Raw genomic sequence first — 17,720 nt, forward strand, 5'->3', positions numbered from 1 at the left:
TTTGTTGTTGTGATTGTTGTTTTTGTTGTTTAGGGTTTTGTTTGTTTGTGGTTTTGTTTTTTTTTAAAGGATTATAGTTCGTACCTTAAAAGGGGTCATGAATTCTCATCTCCAGTTTCTGAAACATCCATGCTTGACAAGATGGTGGAAGGAAAAATATAAATCTTATGTCCTGATTAAGATTTTCTTTTCTGCATCCATGAAATGCCCAGACAATTTTTTTTACTGCCATATTCAAAAATTCCTATAGAATAAAAGAAAAACATGTTGCTTGCCACTGTAACACTAGTGTATATGCTTATCAGGTTTTTATTTATTATAAATTTCATCACCACAGACCTGACAATTTGAATTTAGTAATATATTAAAACGTTTCAGGTGACCCTTTAGCTGAAAGTTCGAACCATAAAATCAGTTGGCATGTACAGTGAATTACACTACCTAAAACTTTTCTGCTACAGAGCAAACCCTTTCAAAGTAGTTTCTTGTGGTTTTTATACTCCTGTTCTTGATCTTAGCCTATTGATAAAGGATTTAAGTGACTTTAAAGAGCCAAATAAATTTGAAGCAGAGCTGATCAAAAACCATTTACTGTGTTTTAAATATAAATTTGGAAACTGTTGCTTCATGAATTCTAGATTTGCTTTAGTTCAGATGATTTGTGCAATTGTTTGACCAATTTCTTGTTTAAATTGGATTAGTACCATGTTAATTTTGCATTGCCTCTGGTGAATAGCCACAGGGCTGTAAGCTGTGCCAGTAATTTGTCACACCAAAGCTCTCTAGAGAACTATACAAAACATTTGTGTAGTGAGGATTAGACGTTGAAAGCCGTATCTTAGATTGTTAATAAATGTTAATGACAAAACCCAGCTGGTAAGTCTTGGAAATGAGATCTAATGCTTTGTGCCCATTGCCAAAAAAATGTTTAAACAGAGATTTCCATTACTCAAAGGTGACCTAGTACAGTCAATTTGTGAATTAAAGAAGCATAATCTACAGGCTAAGCATTCAGTGAAATGCTCTTCTGATTTGCAACCATAAAAGTCAATGTTTCCTTAATTAAAAAGTTTCCTTTTACTTTGGAACTAGTTCTTAGCACACATCTGTGATGGTTTTATATTTTGCAGAATATGAGATATGCAGTACATAACTTAGGAAAGTATGGGACCATTAATAGAAAATGCTCTAAACTTCTCCACATCAGGATTTTGAATGCTAAACACAGGGCCAGTGGTAATCAGAAAAAGATCTAAAATACATGAGAACACACATACATCAAGCTTACCTGTGCTTAACAAAATACAGAAGCTAGTTGAATTTAAACTAAGTTTGTATAGCTGAGTGAAAATAGACTTCACCCAGCTTATTTTTCTTCCCTCCCTGTTACTTATTGCAAGTCTGTATTATTATAGTCTGCTCAGGTTTAGGAAGAGAAAAATATAAAAAAGTTAGCTGTGTAATCACCCAGGTAGGCTTAACCATTTCCAGACTCTTTCAGAGTTTCCTGGCTGGGAGATCTCTGCTATACGAATGAGACTTCCTTAATTTTTATGCATGTGAGCATTACTTCTAAGAGGAATGAAACCATTTATGCAAAATTGTGTAATATCTCTTTACAGGGATCTTAGTTGTTAAATTCACTACCTAAGTGCAAGAAACAGTGTAACAAAAGAAAACAAAAGCTGGGAGAAATGTCATTTTCAGCAGTTGACTTCTCTGCTATAATGTAGAAAACCAAAATCTCAAAATATACATGCATACATTATGCACTGTTATAGGAGAAACACTGTTTTTAAGCCTTTTAATGTTAGTGCCCTAAACATCTGAAAAACTAGCACTGATGCATTTGTTTAAAACATAGACCATATTGGCTGGCTGACATTCACTCTGTCTTGTCCAGTGTCTTGCTTATCCACTCAGTAATTAATTTGATTAATTTATAAGTAATTTAGCCAAGGATAGGACGTAAATCTTTGGGTTTTTTTGGTGGCTTTTTTTAAAAAGTGGTGGGGGAGGGTGCAAAAAATCTTGGAGGTCCAAGTCTTGGTTAAAAACTGTGTCTTGAAACCATCCAGGCCCTCCTACTGACTTGTCAGCTCTGGGTTATTTTCAGAAAACTTTACTTGAGTCCCTTAGCTTCAGTCGTAAGTTTTTCCCACAGACTTGCATGGTATGTGTGAGTGGGAGAGTGAATAGTGGCTGCTATTTAGCCATTGTTTAGTCTAGTGTATGTATGTTTACATCTCCCTTTTGGATTTATAGGCAGCTATGGCAAAATAACGATTGTGCTTCCTTGATTGAAGAGCCTCTTAACTATAGCACCTGGCAGCATACAGGGATTCTTTTATGATCCAGTTATAATTGAATTTATTTTTTTTTCATTATTGGTTAATTTTTGTTTAATGCTGGTATTCCTGTAGTACCATAGGCTTCAAAAGTTCCCACTATGCAAGCTCCTAAAATATTACTCTACATCTCAAACACTACATCAGAGATGCAAACTAATGAAGAAAATTAGTAAAACGTTGAAGTATATGATAACTAGTATGTGGCTTTATTTGGACTGGATTATTTTGTTTATGGGTATTTAAGAGGAGGGTGGCAAATATCAAATTAATAAAGGAAAGGAATATTGGTGATAAGTTTTACTGAGGGGAGAAAATGAGCAAAAGGATAATGTAATTAGAAGTGCTTAGACAGTAGTGGAGGAGAAGGTATTTTGGTCAACTAAGAGCATATTGCAGAAATAATTATCAGAGTAATTTGCATGTGATACTTTTGGCTGCCTTGGTGTGGGATAGTCACTGATGGTAATTAGGTGGTAAGGCAAAAGTAAGGTTTATAGTGGGTCTTATCCCTACAAAGGTGCATTTTGTTCAACAGCTGATGATTCCGAGTGTTCCCTTAACTGAAATTTACAAATAGAAAATTCTAAAATTATGATAGTTCTCACTGAGGCTTAAAACAACCTGACTGGCAACAGTAAGGAGCTCAAAATAATCTTAAATGTTCTCATTTAGGAGATAATATAGGATCATATTCTGTCTGGGAATGTAGAGTGTGTTAGTAAGTCTTCACTGAGTATTTTAAGCATGTAAGTATGTATGTATTAACGTTGTGCACTGAGGTACACTTAAATACTTTAATTATTACTTAGTTTTTTTAAGTATACACAGAATACCATGAAGATGTTGCAGTTAGGTGTAAATGTGCAGAAGTTTTATTAATATTGCTTTTTCATTTTGGAAGATGGCATGGTAAACTCTGCTGTATTTCAAGTACTACTGTGCAGCAGAGTTCAGTTCCTTCTCTGGTTTAAAAAAACCCCAAAACCAACCAAACAAAAATCTGCCCAGAAGGTGCTTGTGGCCAAGTGAATACCTTAACTCTGATTAGAAAAATTGACTTAATATCTGAATGTACTCTGATAAGGTGGCATCAGTTTCATCACTATGATGAGTAAGAAATCCTTCTCTCATTGTAACAAAACTCATTCTTTTTAATGTCCCTCAATTATATAATAACAAAACTGTATACAAATTAATTCATAATTAGCATTCATCGCTTTTGATCAAACAACTCTTGTAAATTCTTGCCATCTTCTTGTACTGATGGATTATTAGGAAATGGGTTTCTGTTGTTCTGCTATGAATGGTATACACGGAGCAAGTTTGCTGTTACGCACCCTGCAAATTGCTATGTCAGACTTTTAAAGGAGTCAAAGACTAATGTTGGGAAAGACACTTGAGAATAAGAGTACGACGTGTGCGACTGAAATTACATGCAGGATCCATCATAAACAAAGCTGCAAAATCCCTTCTCACTTTCTTTCATGTCTTCTCCCCCACCCCCAAGTGGGACTGTCTTAAACTGAATGCTAGGGAAATCTTGCCTCAGAAAAATGTTGATTTCTATTAGTAAATTTAATATTATTGAGCTTAAACGTCACTGTTCAGGGTCATGGCATGCTACAGAAATTCTTGACCTGCACTATTACAGGACTAAAATTAATCTTGTCTCCCAAGACAAGGAAATACCAGATATTTGTCCTGTTTACATCACAGTTGTATTAGTAAATCAAGTTAAATTTCTAATCATGTTTATCTGAAAGGAAGTCCTACCCAGAGTTAAGTTGGAAACAAAATGTACTGAAAAGAGTTTTTCTCTATAGAGAAAAGGAGAATTTAACACTTCACATTCGAGCTTACTTCCTTGAAAATCTACAGGTATTATCCTGAGCAGTAAGCGTGCTTACTAGTGACACTGATACATTTTTGTTTGTTTGGGTTTTGGTTTGGTTTTTGGTTTGGATTTTTTTTTTTTTTTTTCACACAGACATTTTCCTCACAGAAAAACATCAAAAGGATCAGGAAATAAATGAAGGGTTCTTCAGGAAAGCTGTGCTTTTCCTGTTTCTCCTTGGCTTTTACATCATCCTCTCTTTTGTTCTTTTCTTGGTTTTACTGAACATCACTAAACATGTTTCTTTATCAGATATCTTTATGGTTCTGAAACTAACTAGTTCACTGAGGGCATGAAGGACCAAAGTACTAAATGAGAACCCTTCTCATAAATAGGAAGGTGTTAGGAATATTGTGTCTTCTTCCTGGTCTGTTGGAGCTTTCGACTTATACTGATGGTTAACAGAAGAATGTACTTCTAATGTATACTTTTTCTTTGAGTTTAAAATGCTCTTTTTGTGATCAAATTGCCATTGTTAGCATGTGGCTAAACAGCAGAAACCTCTGGATCACTGAGTAACCTATCTGAATAAAATAGTAACCTATCAACTTGTCCTGAAACTTGTAGTCTGTCATGCTTCTTATGCTGAGCACACAGTTATGTCTTTCCTCTGAAGCTGCAATTGTAGGAACACTCAGTCTTTCCTTATAGATCCGAGTAATACACTACACAAACTGAAGGACTGGATTAGAAGACTTCTATTCAGTGATCAGCTATTTGATCTGTGTGTATTATGTGTCTCATTATAATGTTTTACCAGTAGGCAGGGATGTCCTTTTCTGCAGGCATGTTAAAAGTCTTGCTGTGCAGCAAGTGCCACTCTGTTTTGTGTTAGTTTTCCTGTATTCAGTTTTCAGGTGATGTTTGCCCAATGTACCTTAAAAAAAAATTCCCTTATAGAATTAATACACAATTTCGACAGACTTACATTAATACACCTGCTGCTCATGACAGTAGTCCTAGTTTAAAATAACCTGAACTGCAGAGCAAGATTTTATTTTCACAAATTAATCCTTTCCTTACCATCTGCAGCAATGCTTTGGACTGAAGCTAATCAAATCTACAAATCAGCATAAGTAGAAGGGCTAGAAATAAGAGATAATTGAAGCTAAATGTGCAAAAGATTTAGATTTTTTTTTCTTTTTTTTGCATATCTAAGAGGAAGATGTTGGCTTTATTCTCTTAGATGTTTGGGTTGTTGGTTTTTTTTTTTTCCCTACAGGTGAGGCAGTTTGCTTCTAGATTGTGGATAATTTGAGATAATCAGATTTGCGGTCCATGTATTTACTTGTACTATAGCTGAATTTGTACTGGTTTTATACCAACCTATTTAAAACTAGATCATGCTCAGCATTTTATCTTAGTATTCACAGTTAGCAAAGCAAACAATGCAAGATAAGTACAACTATCAAAACAGTTAATTCCATTAATCTTCATAGCCCATTTGCATACTTGAAATTTGGCTTTACTGTCTACATAGTGTTGCTTATCCAGGTGCTTGGAAGCCAGAGAATAATGTTATGATGTTTGCTGGGATTTTTAAAAAAAACTACAAACATTCTCTGTCTTTGTTAAAGTAATGCTTGATCTGTGGCATTTTTTAAGATGCAAATATCTGTCTTCAAAACATTTTGGGATTATGAGACTGTAACATGTTTGCCGTATTGCTTAAGTGATTAATTTCCACTGGTTTAATAACTTGAATTGTGTCTCTAGTGGGAATTTCCTAGTTTTGACTTTCAGTTAGTGCTTTTCATTGGGTGGGAAAAAAAACAAACTAGCCAATATGATATGAAATATCAATCTAGCCCATACAGAGGCTGTCATGTTAAACAGATGTCAGTGAATATATTCTATGTGTATTTTTATTTTTCAAGCTAATTCATATGTCCCACTCTCACATCCACTTTACCCCACTGAATAATTTTGCATTGGCAGCCAACTGTTTATTCCAGAATGACTTCCTCATTTATGAATATATCAAAGAGTACATTCTTGTGGAGTTTACTTCTGCTTTCTCACTGTCTTGGAAATGATTAAACGCTATCTGGTCTTCTAAACCCTGTGAGTAATCTGAGAGGATTTTCCCTGTGTCACCTTAGTTTTGTGTTTGGTTGTATGTGGTTTCTTTGGTGTGGTGTTTTGGGGGGTTTATTTTGGGTTTTTTTTCAGATGGAAGTGACTTTTCAACAAAAGCTGAATTCATTCTTCCTGGTGTACCCATACATCCTGATAGTTTTGGTTTAGTTACGGTTTCAACTTGGCCACTGTGGAAGTAAATTCTGCTGGTAGTTTCTGGGTATTCCTAAGACCTCTGTTTAAAAAAAGAATAAAATAAAAAGTGGGGAAATAATTATTTCTGTGGTGTCAACACCAACTGTAGTGATAGATTACCCCCCTGGTTACTCTTGTGACTTTGCGTTTGAATTTCACTAGAATTACAGAAAAATCTTGGATAAATATTAGCAGCTGTAGTGACTTGTTAATATTTGCTATATGTATTTCTAAATTCCTGCTCTAATACCTGTTCTACCTCAATCTGAGACTGTTCTTCAAACCTCTCCTATGTAAAAAAGGGTGCCTCGCAAATGGGGAATGCTCTTCTGCAGTGAACTCTTGATGAGGAAGGAAGGATTATGGCCTTATCTTCCCCATGTGATTATTTTATGATTTGATCATCTATCAGCTGTAGACTCTTTTGGCATGATTTCTTCTAGTTATATTATTAGTATGTGTCCCTTTAACAAGTTGTCCTTCTGGCTTGTCTCACTTCAGTTCTACCAGTTTGCCTGGTTGCTGTGTTGGATTTAGTATAAGAAATGTACTATATTTAGCATTAGTAATTTGGAGTTCCGTACATGCTATGATTTCTTGTCAAGTACTTCTCTGTTTTATTTCCTGCTGGCATTAACAATTAAGAGTCTTTGTTCATACCAATTCCTTGTAAAATTCAGATTTTCTTAGCACTTACTGATCATCAGCAGGGAGTGCTTAAGATGCTGGGGGACTGAGATACAGGGAACTGCTTGACTAGACTCTTCCAAATATTATTAGATTGGCTGCATAATGAATATATTCCCACATCAAATTAAATTATACATTTTTTATCCCTACAGTAAATGTGAAACTGATTGTATTAACTGTCAAATATTTCAGATGAAAGCAATGCCGGAATTACAAAGGTAACCTTGTACTTCACAACATGTCTAGATCCAGGATGTTTGTATAACCTCCTGCCTTATTTTTTAACTACAGGAAGAAATGTCATTTTACCTCAGTCTTCTGTCTCATTCAGAGTAAGACTGTCACAAGGTCATAAGGAAAATGACCAGAAGGAAAACAAGTGGAGAGGGGACCATACTTCTTACTAAGACACTTTAATGTCACGAAGTGGTAGTGGACTCAAACCCTAGTTTTGTTACAGTGTTTGCACAGAGCTTGAAAATATAGATCCAAGTAAACTTTTAGAGTTAATAAATTGATTGGATTTAATCTGCAGAATAAGTTACCTGAAGTTTCACACAGAGCTAAACAAATATAAAAGGAATCCTCGCCAGAGTTTTGTTTTCAAGGCTTATTTTTTTAACCACAAATTGCAATTTCAAAAAGTAGGGCTTGAAGGTTTGACACTAGGCACTGGTGGGGCTGATGATGGAAGTTTCCTGCAGTGATTTAGCATTTTTCTGGTTTTTATTTCTGAAATTGTAATTTAAAATTACAATTTTAGGCATTAATCTAAGAATTAATAAAGGAATAAATCTAAGCACCTTGAGCAGTTCCACAAGTGTAAACTTTGTTTACTGGTGTAAGCCAGAGTGTGTAAAAGTGTTTGTAACATTTTTGCTGGTTTCTTAATGGGAAGGTATCTGTGACTGGACTTAACTGATCCAGACTGGACATGTTTACTGCAATTGTGGTAGTCGCTTGTGTTAGCTCTTGATGCCTATAAGGCAGTAAGAGATTCTGTTTAACTCCTGCATTTTTAATACTGCTGAATTATTGCTTGTGTTGCTGTAATTAGCCCTTCTGTATGTAATCACATAGTCAACTGAGTTATGTCTTCACCCCCTCTGTTAGCGTGAACAAGAAAATGCAATGGCTCACCTTAAAAAACAGCAACAGGAGTTGGAGCACATGAGGTTGCGCTACTTGGCAGCAGAAGAAAAAGAGCTGGGGAAACCAGACCGTCAAGAGTTGGAGGATATCAGAAATGAACTTAACAGGTATAAAAGCATTTGTAAGGTTTGGGATTTGTTGGGGTTTGTTTTGGTTTGGTCTTTTTGACCCCTCCCCTCTCTTTTCTTGCCGTGTGCCTTGAAATGGGAGATGGCTCAGAAGCTAGGGATCAGGTCAGGAAAGCTAAGGCCCAGTTAGAACTGAGTCTGGCAAGGGATGTCAAAGATAACAGGAAGGGGTTCCATGTAGATATGTTACAAACAAAAGACAGACTAGAGATAATGTGGACTGTCTATGGAAGCTATCAGGAGAACTGGCTACCTTTGATCTGGAGAAGGCTGAGGTTCTTAATGACTTCTTTGCCTCAGTCTTCACCGGCAAATGTTCTGACCACAGCACCCAAGTCTTGGAACGCAGATGCAGGGACTGTGAGAATGAAGATCTTGGGCCCACTGTAGGAAAGGATCTGGTTCGAGACCATCTTAAGAACCTGAATGTGCAAAAGTCCATGGGACCTGATGAAATCCATCCGCAGGTCCTAGAGGAAATGACAGAGCAGGTTGCTAAACCACTGTCTATCATATTTGAAAAATGGCAGTTCTGGATGACTGGAAAAAGGGGAAAATAACCCCATTTTCAAGAAGGGGAAAATGGAAGACCCAGGGAACTACAGACCAGTCAGTCTGACCTGTGTGCCTGGCAAAATCTTGGAGCAGATTCTCCTGGAAAGCTTTCTAAGCACATGAAAAACAATAAGGTGATTGGTGACAGCCAGTGTGGCTTCACCAAGGGGAAGGTAATGCCTGCCAAATTTGATGGCCTTCTGTGATGGGGCTACAGAAATGAATGACAGGGGCAGAGCAGCTGACATCACCTACCTGGACTTATGCAAAGCGTTTGACACTGCCCTGCACAACATCCTTGTCTCTAAATTGGAGAGACATCAATTTGATGGATGGACCACTCGGTGGAAAAGGAATTGGTTGAATGGCTGCATGCAGAGAGTTGTGGTCAATGACTCAATGTCCAATTGGAGAGCAGTAACGAGTGGTGTCCCTCAGGGGTCAGCATTGGAACTGATCTTGAACATATTTGTTGGTGACATGAACAGTGGAATTGATGCTCCTTCAGCAAGTTTGCTAATGACACCAAGCTGTGTGGTTCAGCTGGTACACTGGAAGGAGGGGATGGGATCTAGAGGGACCTTGACATGCTTGAGAGGTTGGCCAATGCCATCTTCATGAAGTTCAACAAAAGCCAGGTGCAAGGTCCTACACCTTGGTCAGAGCAATCCCAGGCACAGCTACAGGCTGGGCAGAGAAGAGATTCAGAGCTGCAGAGAAGGACTTAGGATGTTAGTTGATGAGAAACTGAACATGAGCCAGCTTCAGTGTGTGCTTGCAGCACAGAAACTGACTCTATACCAAGCTGCATCAAAAGGAGTGTGATTAGCAAGTCCAAAGAGGTGCTCCTGCCCCCTACTCTGCTCTTGTGAGACCCCACTTACAGTGCTATGTACAGTTCTGTTGTCCTTAACATAAGAAGGACATGGAGCTGTTGGAGCAAGTCCAGAGAAAGACCATGAAGATGATAAGGGGGCTGGAGCGCCTCCTTTGTGAAGACAAGCTAAGAAATCTGGGGCAGATCAGCCTGGAGAAGAGAAGGCTGTGTGGTGATCTCGTAGCAGTCTTCCAGTACTTGAAGGGAGCTGCAAGAGTGCTGGAGACAGACTCTTCATTAGGGACTGTAGTGATAGGACAAGAGGTAATGGGTTCAAACTGAAACAGGGGAAGTTCAGGATAGGTAGTTCTTCGCTGTGAGGGTGGCGAGGCACTGGAACAGGTTGCCCAAAGAAGTGGTAGATGCTCCATCCCTGGCAGTGTTCAAGGCCAGGTTGGACGGAGTTTTGGGTGGCGTAGTCTAGAGTTTGTGGTGTTCCTGCCCCTGGCAGCGGTGTTGGAACTAGATGAACTTTAGGTCCTTTCCAGCTCTAACCATACTATGATTCTGTGAAATCAAGGTAATAATTGGCTGTCAGTTCAGTGAAAGAACACAGTTTAGTGCCCCTTAGATAAAGGTTTCACATTTATAAAATGTAACAGTACTGCAGTATAGAAAGTCTATGCTTAAGGACACTGCACCTGTTTTTTATGTTAGTCGTAGTTGTACAGTATCAGGCTTTTTTCTGTTTTAAACCTTCAGTTCTATGGATAATTGCTGCATTAAGAAAACAAAGTGTTCATATTTTGAACACATTAAGATTATAAATCTACCTAATATTGTCCTCTGAAAACTTGTCTGCAGTAGTTCTTGTACATTGAACCCTGCTTGAATTATCAGAATGGGAGCCTTGATAGCAAGTATTTGTTACATATGCATATAGAAAAGGTATTGTTAGAATTTAAGTATGAAGATGTATTGTTAGAATTTAAGTATTATATTAAAATTTCTTTTTCTTATGGTTGTTTTTCCCAAGCGAGGAGGTAATTTGTTGCCTTTTGTAGATTTCTTTATTTTACTAAGTATATAAATAACCTACAGACTTAATATGAACATAGAGAGGTTTTTAATACAGCTCATCCTTTGATTGTTTCCATTTTATCAACATCAGGCTAAAGCAACAAGAAGAAGAAAGAAAGCAGTTGCAAGATGTTAGAGCTAATTCTGCTGGTAGAGTTTCTAATTCTAGAAAATCAAATGAGAACATGGATGATTATCTCTCTCGTCTAATAGAAGAGAGGGATACCCTGTTGAGAACAGGCGTATATAATCATGAAGACCATATCGTGAGTGAACTTGATCGTCAAATCAGAGAAGCCATTGCAAAAAGGAACATCACTAAATAAAAACAAACACAAGTTGATAAAGAGAACCAAAATTTGAGCAGAGTGATTTTTATAAACCTGTATTACCTTACAAATACATAAGGTAATGCTTCATTTTGCACATTGTTAGGTCTTTCTGAAGTGAATGTAAATATTTGCAAAATGCGAAGTTAAGCACAGTTATAAGTTTTATGGTGGTGACAGCTGTTTTTTAATGTTTTTATACTCATGTATACATATGTAAATATATTTATCTTTTGTGGTTTCTTCTGAAATGTTTTCTACCTCTTTTTGCATCACCATGGCTATGTTTATTTGTAGTATTTTTAGTATGCATTCTAAGATTGTTGGTCCGTATTGTCATAATTTCATTCAATTTTCGAAAAGATTTCTTCAGCTGTACTGGGGAAAAGTGACATCAGCTGTTTTCCATGACAGAACTCGTAATTCTGAAGCTAAGCGCGGCACCAGCTAAATGTCACTTCTTTTACTAAATCACAAAATAATCAATTTTTGCTTCTCTAACTGTAACGAACTAACATGACAAAGTTTTGTAATAAGTAAGAGGCAAGGCTGGGGGCATGTCTCTGAAACTTTATGAAACTGAATCAATTACTAAGTAACTAGTTTGCTTGTACAGGGTGAAAATCCTAGCAGTTTTGCACGGAGACCTATATGGGTGAACCCAGGAGTTCAAAAATATGCATGCATTCTTACATCCATCCCTAATGAGGAAAGATACTTGAGGCACTACTTCAGTGAATTTATACACTTTAAATCCTGAACACATACATAAACAAGAGCTTTTCTACGTAAAGATGTTTTCCTTAATCAAGATCTAACCATTTTGCACTTACTTAGCATATATTTCAAAGCATATTATCTCATTACCACTTAAATTGTATGTAAGGTTTTGTTTGATTATGGAAGTATGAACCATGAGCACTCTCAAGGTGTTCAATTCTGCAAAAAAGGTTAGTTTGTTAGCATAATCACAGTTGAAAACATTTTAGTTTCCAGCTTTCGTTCTGTTTCAGTAATTTTACGATTATTTGTGTGGATCTAGCTAATATCATTAACTTACAACATTGTGCTTTCAAAAGGCAATTTTGTCTGTTCTGTAGGCACAAATGTTTCTCTATTAGAATGCAAAATACTGAAAACATCTTAGGGTTTGTTACTTTGAGAATGAATCGCAATACCAATGGAAAAAATCTCTTTATTTTTTTACAAAAAATGAGTGAGCTTCCATAGATGTGGCTGTATTCATGTTACCTTTCCAGTTTGTATGGTATTAATTATAAATTATTTTTTTAATGTTGTATCTGGTTTTGCGTACTATGGGCATATCTCCTGTTAAATAAACTGTTTGTTCCTTTAGAGAAGTTTTAAACAAGCCGTATAAACACAGAGATCATATTCTGTGAGGAATTATTACTTTTCAATACCAGATTTTGTAAGAAATGCTTTTCTAATACTTTGCATGCTCCTGTATTTTTCAAATTAGTGTGCTTAGAGATCCCTCTCCACTAGCACAGCAAATAACACTTTCATTAAATCCAATACAAATCCTTAAAAAAATAATTTTACAACTTTTCTAACATCATGGCTTTGTCATATCACTGATGCATGTTCATATACAATTACTGCAGATTACTTGGGGAGCTTCTATTCTGACAGGAGACTTGCTCATGCTGATTTTCTTCAGATGCTTGCTCACTTGCTGGAATTGTAGTTTCTTCTCCAAACGCTGGAGGGTGCCTTAGACTTGAAGATCACACATTGCGTTGACTGAATTTTTGTAATTGGTGATTTTACGGAATGGTATCCTAGGACTTTTCAGGTGTGTTACTTATTAAATAAAATTGAAAATTTTAATAAATATTACGGATTCCGTGTCTGGTTTGTGACTGTGTATTTGAACAGAAAGTTTTGTTTACTGTTTCTGGTAATGTAACAGTCTTTAGTGCTTGAATTAATGATATTTACAAGTTTACTTTCAATGTTAATTTCACTTTTTAATTCCTAATTGAGTCTCTTCCATGGCTTGCAAAGAAAACAGCAGTCATGTTGCTGTGGGGTTTAAAAAGAGACTACTTGGATGAATTTTCTTTGTAGTGAATCAAAGTATTAAGTAAAATAAAAGGTAGAACACTTTATAAACCTGATCTATAAGCCTAATTAAAGTTATTTGGATCCATTTTGTCATTTGGAAGTTCAGTACTTACAAGGTAAGAAGTATGAATTTTGTGATTATTAAAAAAACTCGTTTAGCAGTTCTGATTTGTAATATAGTTATTACTGTTTGTGATCTTCTTTGTATTAGAGTAAGAAAAAAAAGTGATACTTTAAGATTGATATTTTAATTTAATTTTTTCCAGCACTATTTTCCTGTGCTTCTTGAAGTACTTAAGAAACATATTACAAATCTATATTTGTAGTAGGTATCTATAGCACAGATAAGCTTGATATTTTTAAAAAATATATTTTTTATGTTGGGTTCAATTTGCGTTTTTATTGCTTCAAAACAGTATTAAAGGTTGTAGCTATTCAGTGAAAGAATCAAATACAATTTTTTTAGTAAAATCTCTTAGAATTTTTATCTTCATCTCTCTTACTGGCAAAAAGAAATGCCGTTTAAAACAGACATGTGGAACCAGGACTGAGTATTCAATCCATAGTTCTCCTTCATGCAGCTTGAATGCTCCTCTGTTCCAGCCATCGAGATAAACCTCAATGCACAACTAAAGACAGAAGTCCTTTATCGTATCTTCTAAGTGCTGCTGAAGTATTTATACCAGTTATTACATATTTACACAATTATTTATTTTGCTACTACTGTGCCTAAATGATCATGACCTGTGTCAAGGCTTGGATGCGAAGCACTAGCCCTGCTATTGTTAAAGACAGAACTGAAGAAAGGCGGCTGCATACTTAGATCTCATTTCATTTGTTTCTCCAGGGGGTTGTATTAGTAGTGTTTTCATTACAAATGTTTTTACAGATGTCGGCTATCCAGATATGAAGTCTCTGTGGTAGAGAAGCAGTCAGGAGTTTGGCATTCAGAACAGAAAGAAAAAAAAAGTCAACTTTGAGAGACTAATTTATAGAAAAATAATTTACTGACTTTCTGATGTATAAATGTACAGTAACCCCAAGGTGGCTTTAATGCAGAGTAGTTGAATTCTTGGAAGTACAATTCTTTTCTATTCTTAACTTGAAGAAATGCTACAACCTATCATTCCCCATCACTGAAGACTAAAATAGTCCCCATTAATAATGCTTCTGGAAAAGTGACACCCACTTCTTTGTAGTCCACTATTTTATTTTTTTTTTCCAAGTGAAATACCTGTAGTAGTTTGACAGCATTTTAAACAATTTATGTATTACTGCAAAAAGTTCTGTTCTAACAATATACATAGAGAGCAGATGATTATAAAAGTGTCATGTTACTGGATGTCTGACCAGAGGGTTTTGATGCAGTTACCAAGGCATAACTGCATTGACAAAATAATATGACATCAAAATTTAGAGTGGCTTTACTGGGGCAGACGGAGTTCCACAATTATTGTATGTGCACAGAGCTTCAACAGTGTTATGAAAAGACCTGTAAAAATTGTCAGAGGACAGGGGGCAGGGACACCACACATTCTAGACCAAGTCACCCAAGACTCTGTCTATACTGGCCTTGAACACAGCCAGGGATGGAGCATTTACCACTTCCTTGGGCAGCCTGTTCCAGTGCCTCTCCACCCTCACAGTAAAGAACTTCTTATATCTAACCTAAACTTCCCCTGTTTAAGTTTGAGCCCATTACCCCTTGTCCTGTCACTACAGTCCCTGATGAAGATTCCCTTTCCAGTACCCTCGTGGGCCCCCTTCGCAGACTGGAAGGCTGCCATGAGACCATCACGTGGCCTTCTCTTCTCCAGGCTGAATATTTTGTAGAGTTTAGGTTTTGGAGGTATTTGCTTAATAGCTTAGCATAAGTGAGGGGATTTTTTTGTTTTGTTTTTCACTTCTGGAGATACAGAAAATAATTTTATTGATCACATTTCGAGATCTTGGTTGTACTGGACACTGGGCCGTTGATAATGTTCACCTGAAATGGCAATCTTTGGCAACAAGACTAATACTGTGGTACAATAGCTCATCAAGATTAGGGCTGAAAGGCACCATAAGCTTTATAATCAGACACACCCTGCAAAGGTTGAGTCCTGTTCATACCAGGCATGAAGTTGACATGATGCATCTTATCCAAATAAATAAGACAGCTTAATAGTTTGCTCTTTGAGCCAGCTCTTTAAGCCAATGTTGTGGTTGTGCTTTCATGAATATCAATGCCTATTTGGTATAAACCCCAGAGCCTACCTTCTCCAGGAACCATGGTGTAGAGGATGTGCTGTTTAAATCATGTAACATTTTCGATACGTGTAGAGCAGTGACTTTTTTTTCATGAGTTTTTCTGAATGTGGAGTCACATGATGATTTAAGTACTCTTGCTTTTTTATTTATCCTGACTTTTCTAATAATAACCCAATTATTGCACTGAAGGAGCTGTGCTAATAACCCAAAATAAATGAAAACATAAGCCAGGATGTCAAAAAGCAAGAGCACACCACTTCCACAGGGAGCTGGTAGGTATATATGTGTATAGGTATATCTCCATAAGAGGGCACTGCTATTTGTGGAAAAGCTGCACACCTCAGCAACACGCTTGTGCGCCTCTAGAGGGAGTTCTATCAGTCTCATCCTACCACAGATTGCAGAACCGATGGTTCGTTGGGGGTCTTTTTTTTAAACTCCACAACTGTATCTTTTTACTGCCTATATACAGCAAGTCGTTAAAATGGTCTTAGGGCTTTACCTGAGAATAAACATTTTAATGCTACTGATTCCTAGTTCATTTGCATATATCATCATGATGAATGCAGGTGGCTTGTAGTAGCCTAAGCAGGAACAGGCAGGCTTAGCAAGAGGACATCTGCAAAGACATTATCTCTCTGCAACTGTAAGAGAAAAGCAATGCTTTGCCATCCTGATCAAGAACTTGTGTTGCAGTACTTGGTGCAACGTGGCAAAATCTTTCCTGAATTGCTCATGAAGAAGCTCTCACCGATAGGCAGAGGGTTGGGCACAAAGTCTGTGGTTTCTCTGCCCTCTTGGTTATAGGGGTGTTGAGTGATCTCGAACAGGAATCTGGACCTCCACTTCCTATCAGCAAAGTGAGAATAATGTGGGAAAAGCTTTTCTGTCTAAGTGGTTCACAAATGGCTTTAAACTCAGACTAACTGTATTGGATACAGTCATCTTAATGCCCTAAAAGGGGTATTTAGTAGATTCTACTCTTCAGCAAATGCGTACAACCTATTTATTTTGCTCTTTTTTAGTAGATAAATCATTATCTTATTTCTTTCTTCTGGCTAATTACCAATTCCTGTGAATGTCATAAGAAAAAGTTGAAAATATTTCAATCCTTATGTATAGCTCTCTTAATTTACATGGGGAATTAAGGGAGTCTAAGCATACCGTTTTCCAGCAAAGGCTATGTTAGTCTTGTTGATATCCATTAAACAACAGGAAAAAAAAAAAGCAGGAAAAAAAAAAAGCAGGAAAAAAAAGGCAAAATATATGGTATGGGGCAGTACTGTTAACTTTTGTCTCTCTGGTAGTAGAATAAAGGTGATTCCTCAGTATGTAAATGTCTTGATGAATAGCTAGCTGTTGTGGTTTAGGCCTGTGTCCTGAGCCCAAGACACTAGCTAATGCTTGGTTGTTACAGTTTGGAAAAGAAAAAGTAAAGCATTGTTTGCCGTATCTTGTCTGTTGAGCAAATAAGTAATTGCAAGGGTTTTAGTGAAAACTTTTTATAGGAAAATCGTTTCATAACTTATTAGTATTGAACTACTAATAAAAGCAAATCTTTATTAGCCTAACAAATGTGACAGACACTGTTGGAAATGAGTCTTGAAAGTGGGAGAACTCAGCAATGTAACTCTAAAATGCTGTAAAACCAACTGGCCACTGCTGAGCAGATTACCCATGCTCCCATGCCAGATGTGATTGTGCTCATGAGGTGATCACAAGTTCTCCATCCAGGTTTGGAGCTCAGTAAAAAACCCGGGGGTTGCTGGGCCACAGAGGACAGCAGGAGGAGAAGGAGGAGGAAGCAGTGGTTTTCCTTCACTGCATTTGCCATCACAGGGAAGAAATACGCTTGCTGCCACTCGCAAAGCTAAACCTCTTCCTGTATACTGTCAAATTCCCAGGTTTTTGCCAGAGTGAACTCTTACCATCTTTCCCCCTTTTTTTGACTTTTCCTATTATCACATATACGCCTAATGAAGAGAACTGCAGATTTCCAAATAAATAAACTGGGTGATTTCTTTACAACTAAGAAAAATCAAAAAAAGGTAATTAAATATGAAGAGAAATTACATGTTACTTTATATACTTCATAATGAAAACAATCTT

At 36.8% G+C, this 17,720-nt stretch overlaps 1 protein-coding gene across 2 annotated transcripts in view; it reads left to right on the forward strand.

Annotated features, from left to right (window-relative positions):
- The window catches only part of CEP120 (centrosomal protein 120), a 45,131-nt gene extending 32,001 nt beyond the window's left edge, over window positions 1-13,130 (forward strand). For both annotated transcript variants that reach the window (XM_065662259.1, XM_065662258.1), the window contains exons 20-21: window positions 8,323-8,468; window positions 11,033-13,130. In XM_065662259.1, the coding sequence (XP_065518331.1) occupies window positions 8,323-8,468; window positions 11,033-11,267 (381 nt within the window). In that variant the 3' untranslated portion in view covers window positions 11,268-13,130. The remainder of the gene's footprint in view (window positions 1-8,322; window positions 8,469-11,032) is intronic.
- Window positions 13,131-17,720: the final 4,590 nt, after the last annotated feature.

This window comes from Lathamus discolor, chromosome Z (genome assembly GCF_037157495.1).
Source record: "Lathamus discolor isolate bLatDis1 chromosome Z, bLatDis1.hap1, whole genome shotgun sequence".
NCBI classification, from domain to species: domain Eukaryota; kingdom Metazoa; phylum Chordata; class Aves; order Psittaciformes; family Psittacidae; genus Lathamus; species Lathamus discolor.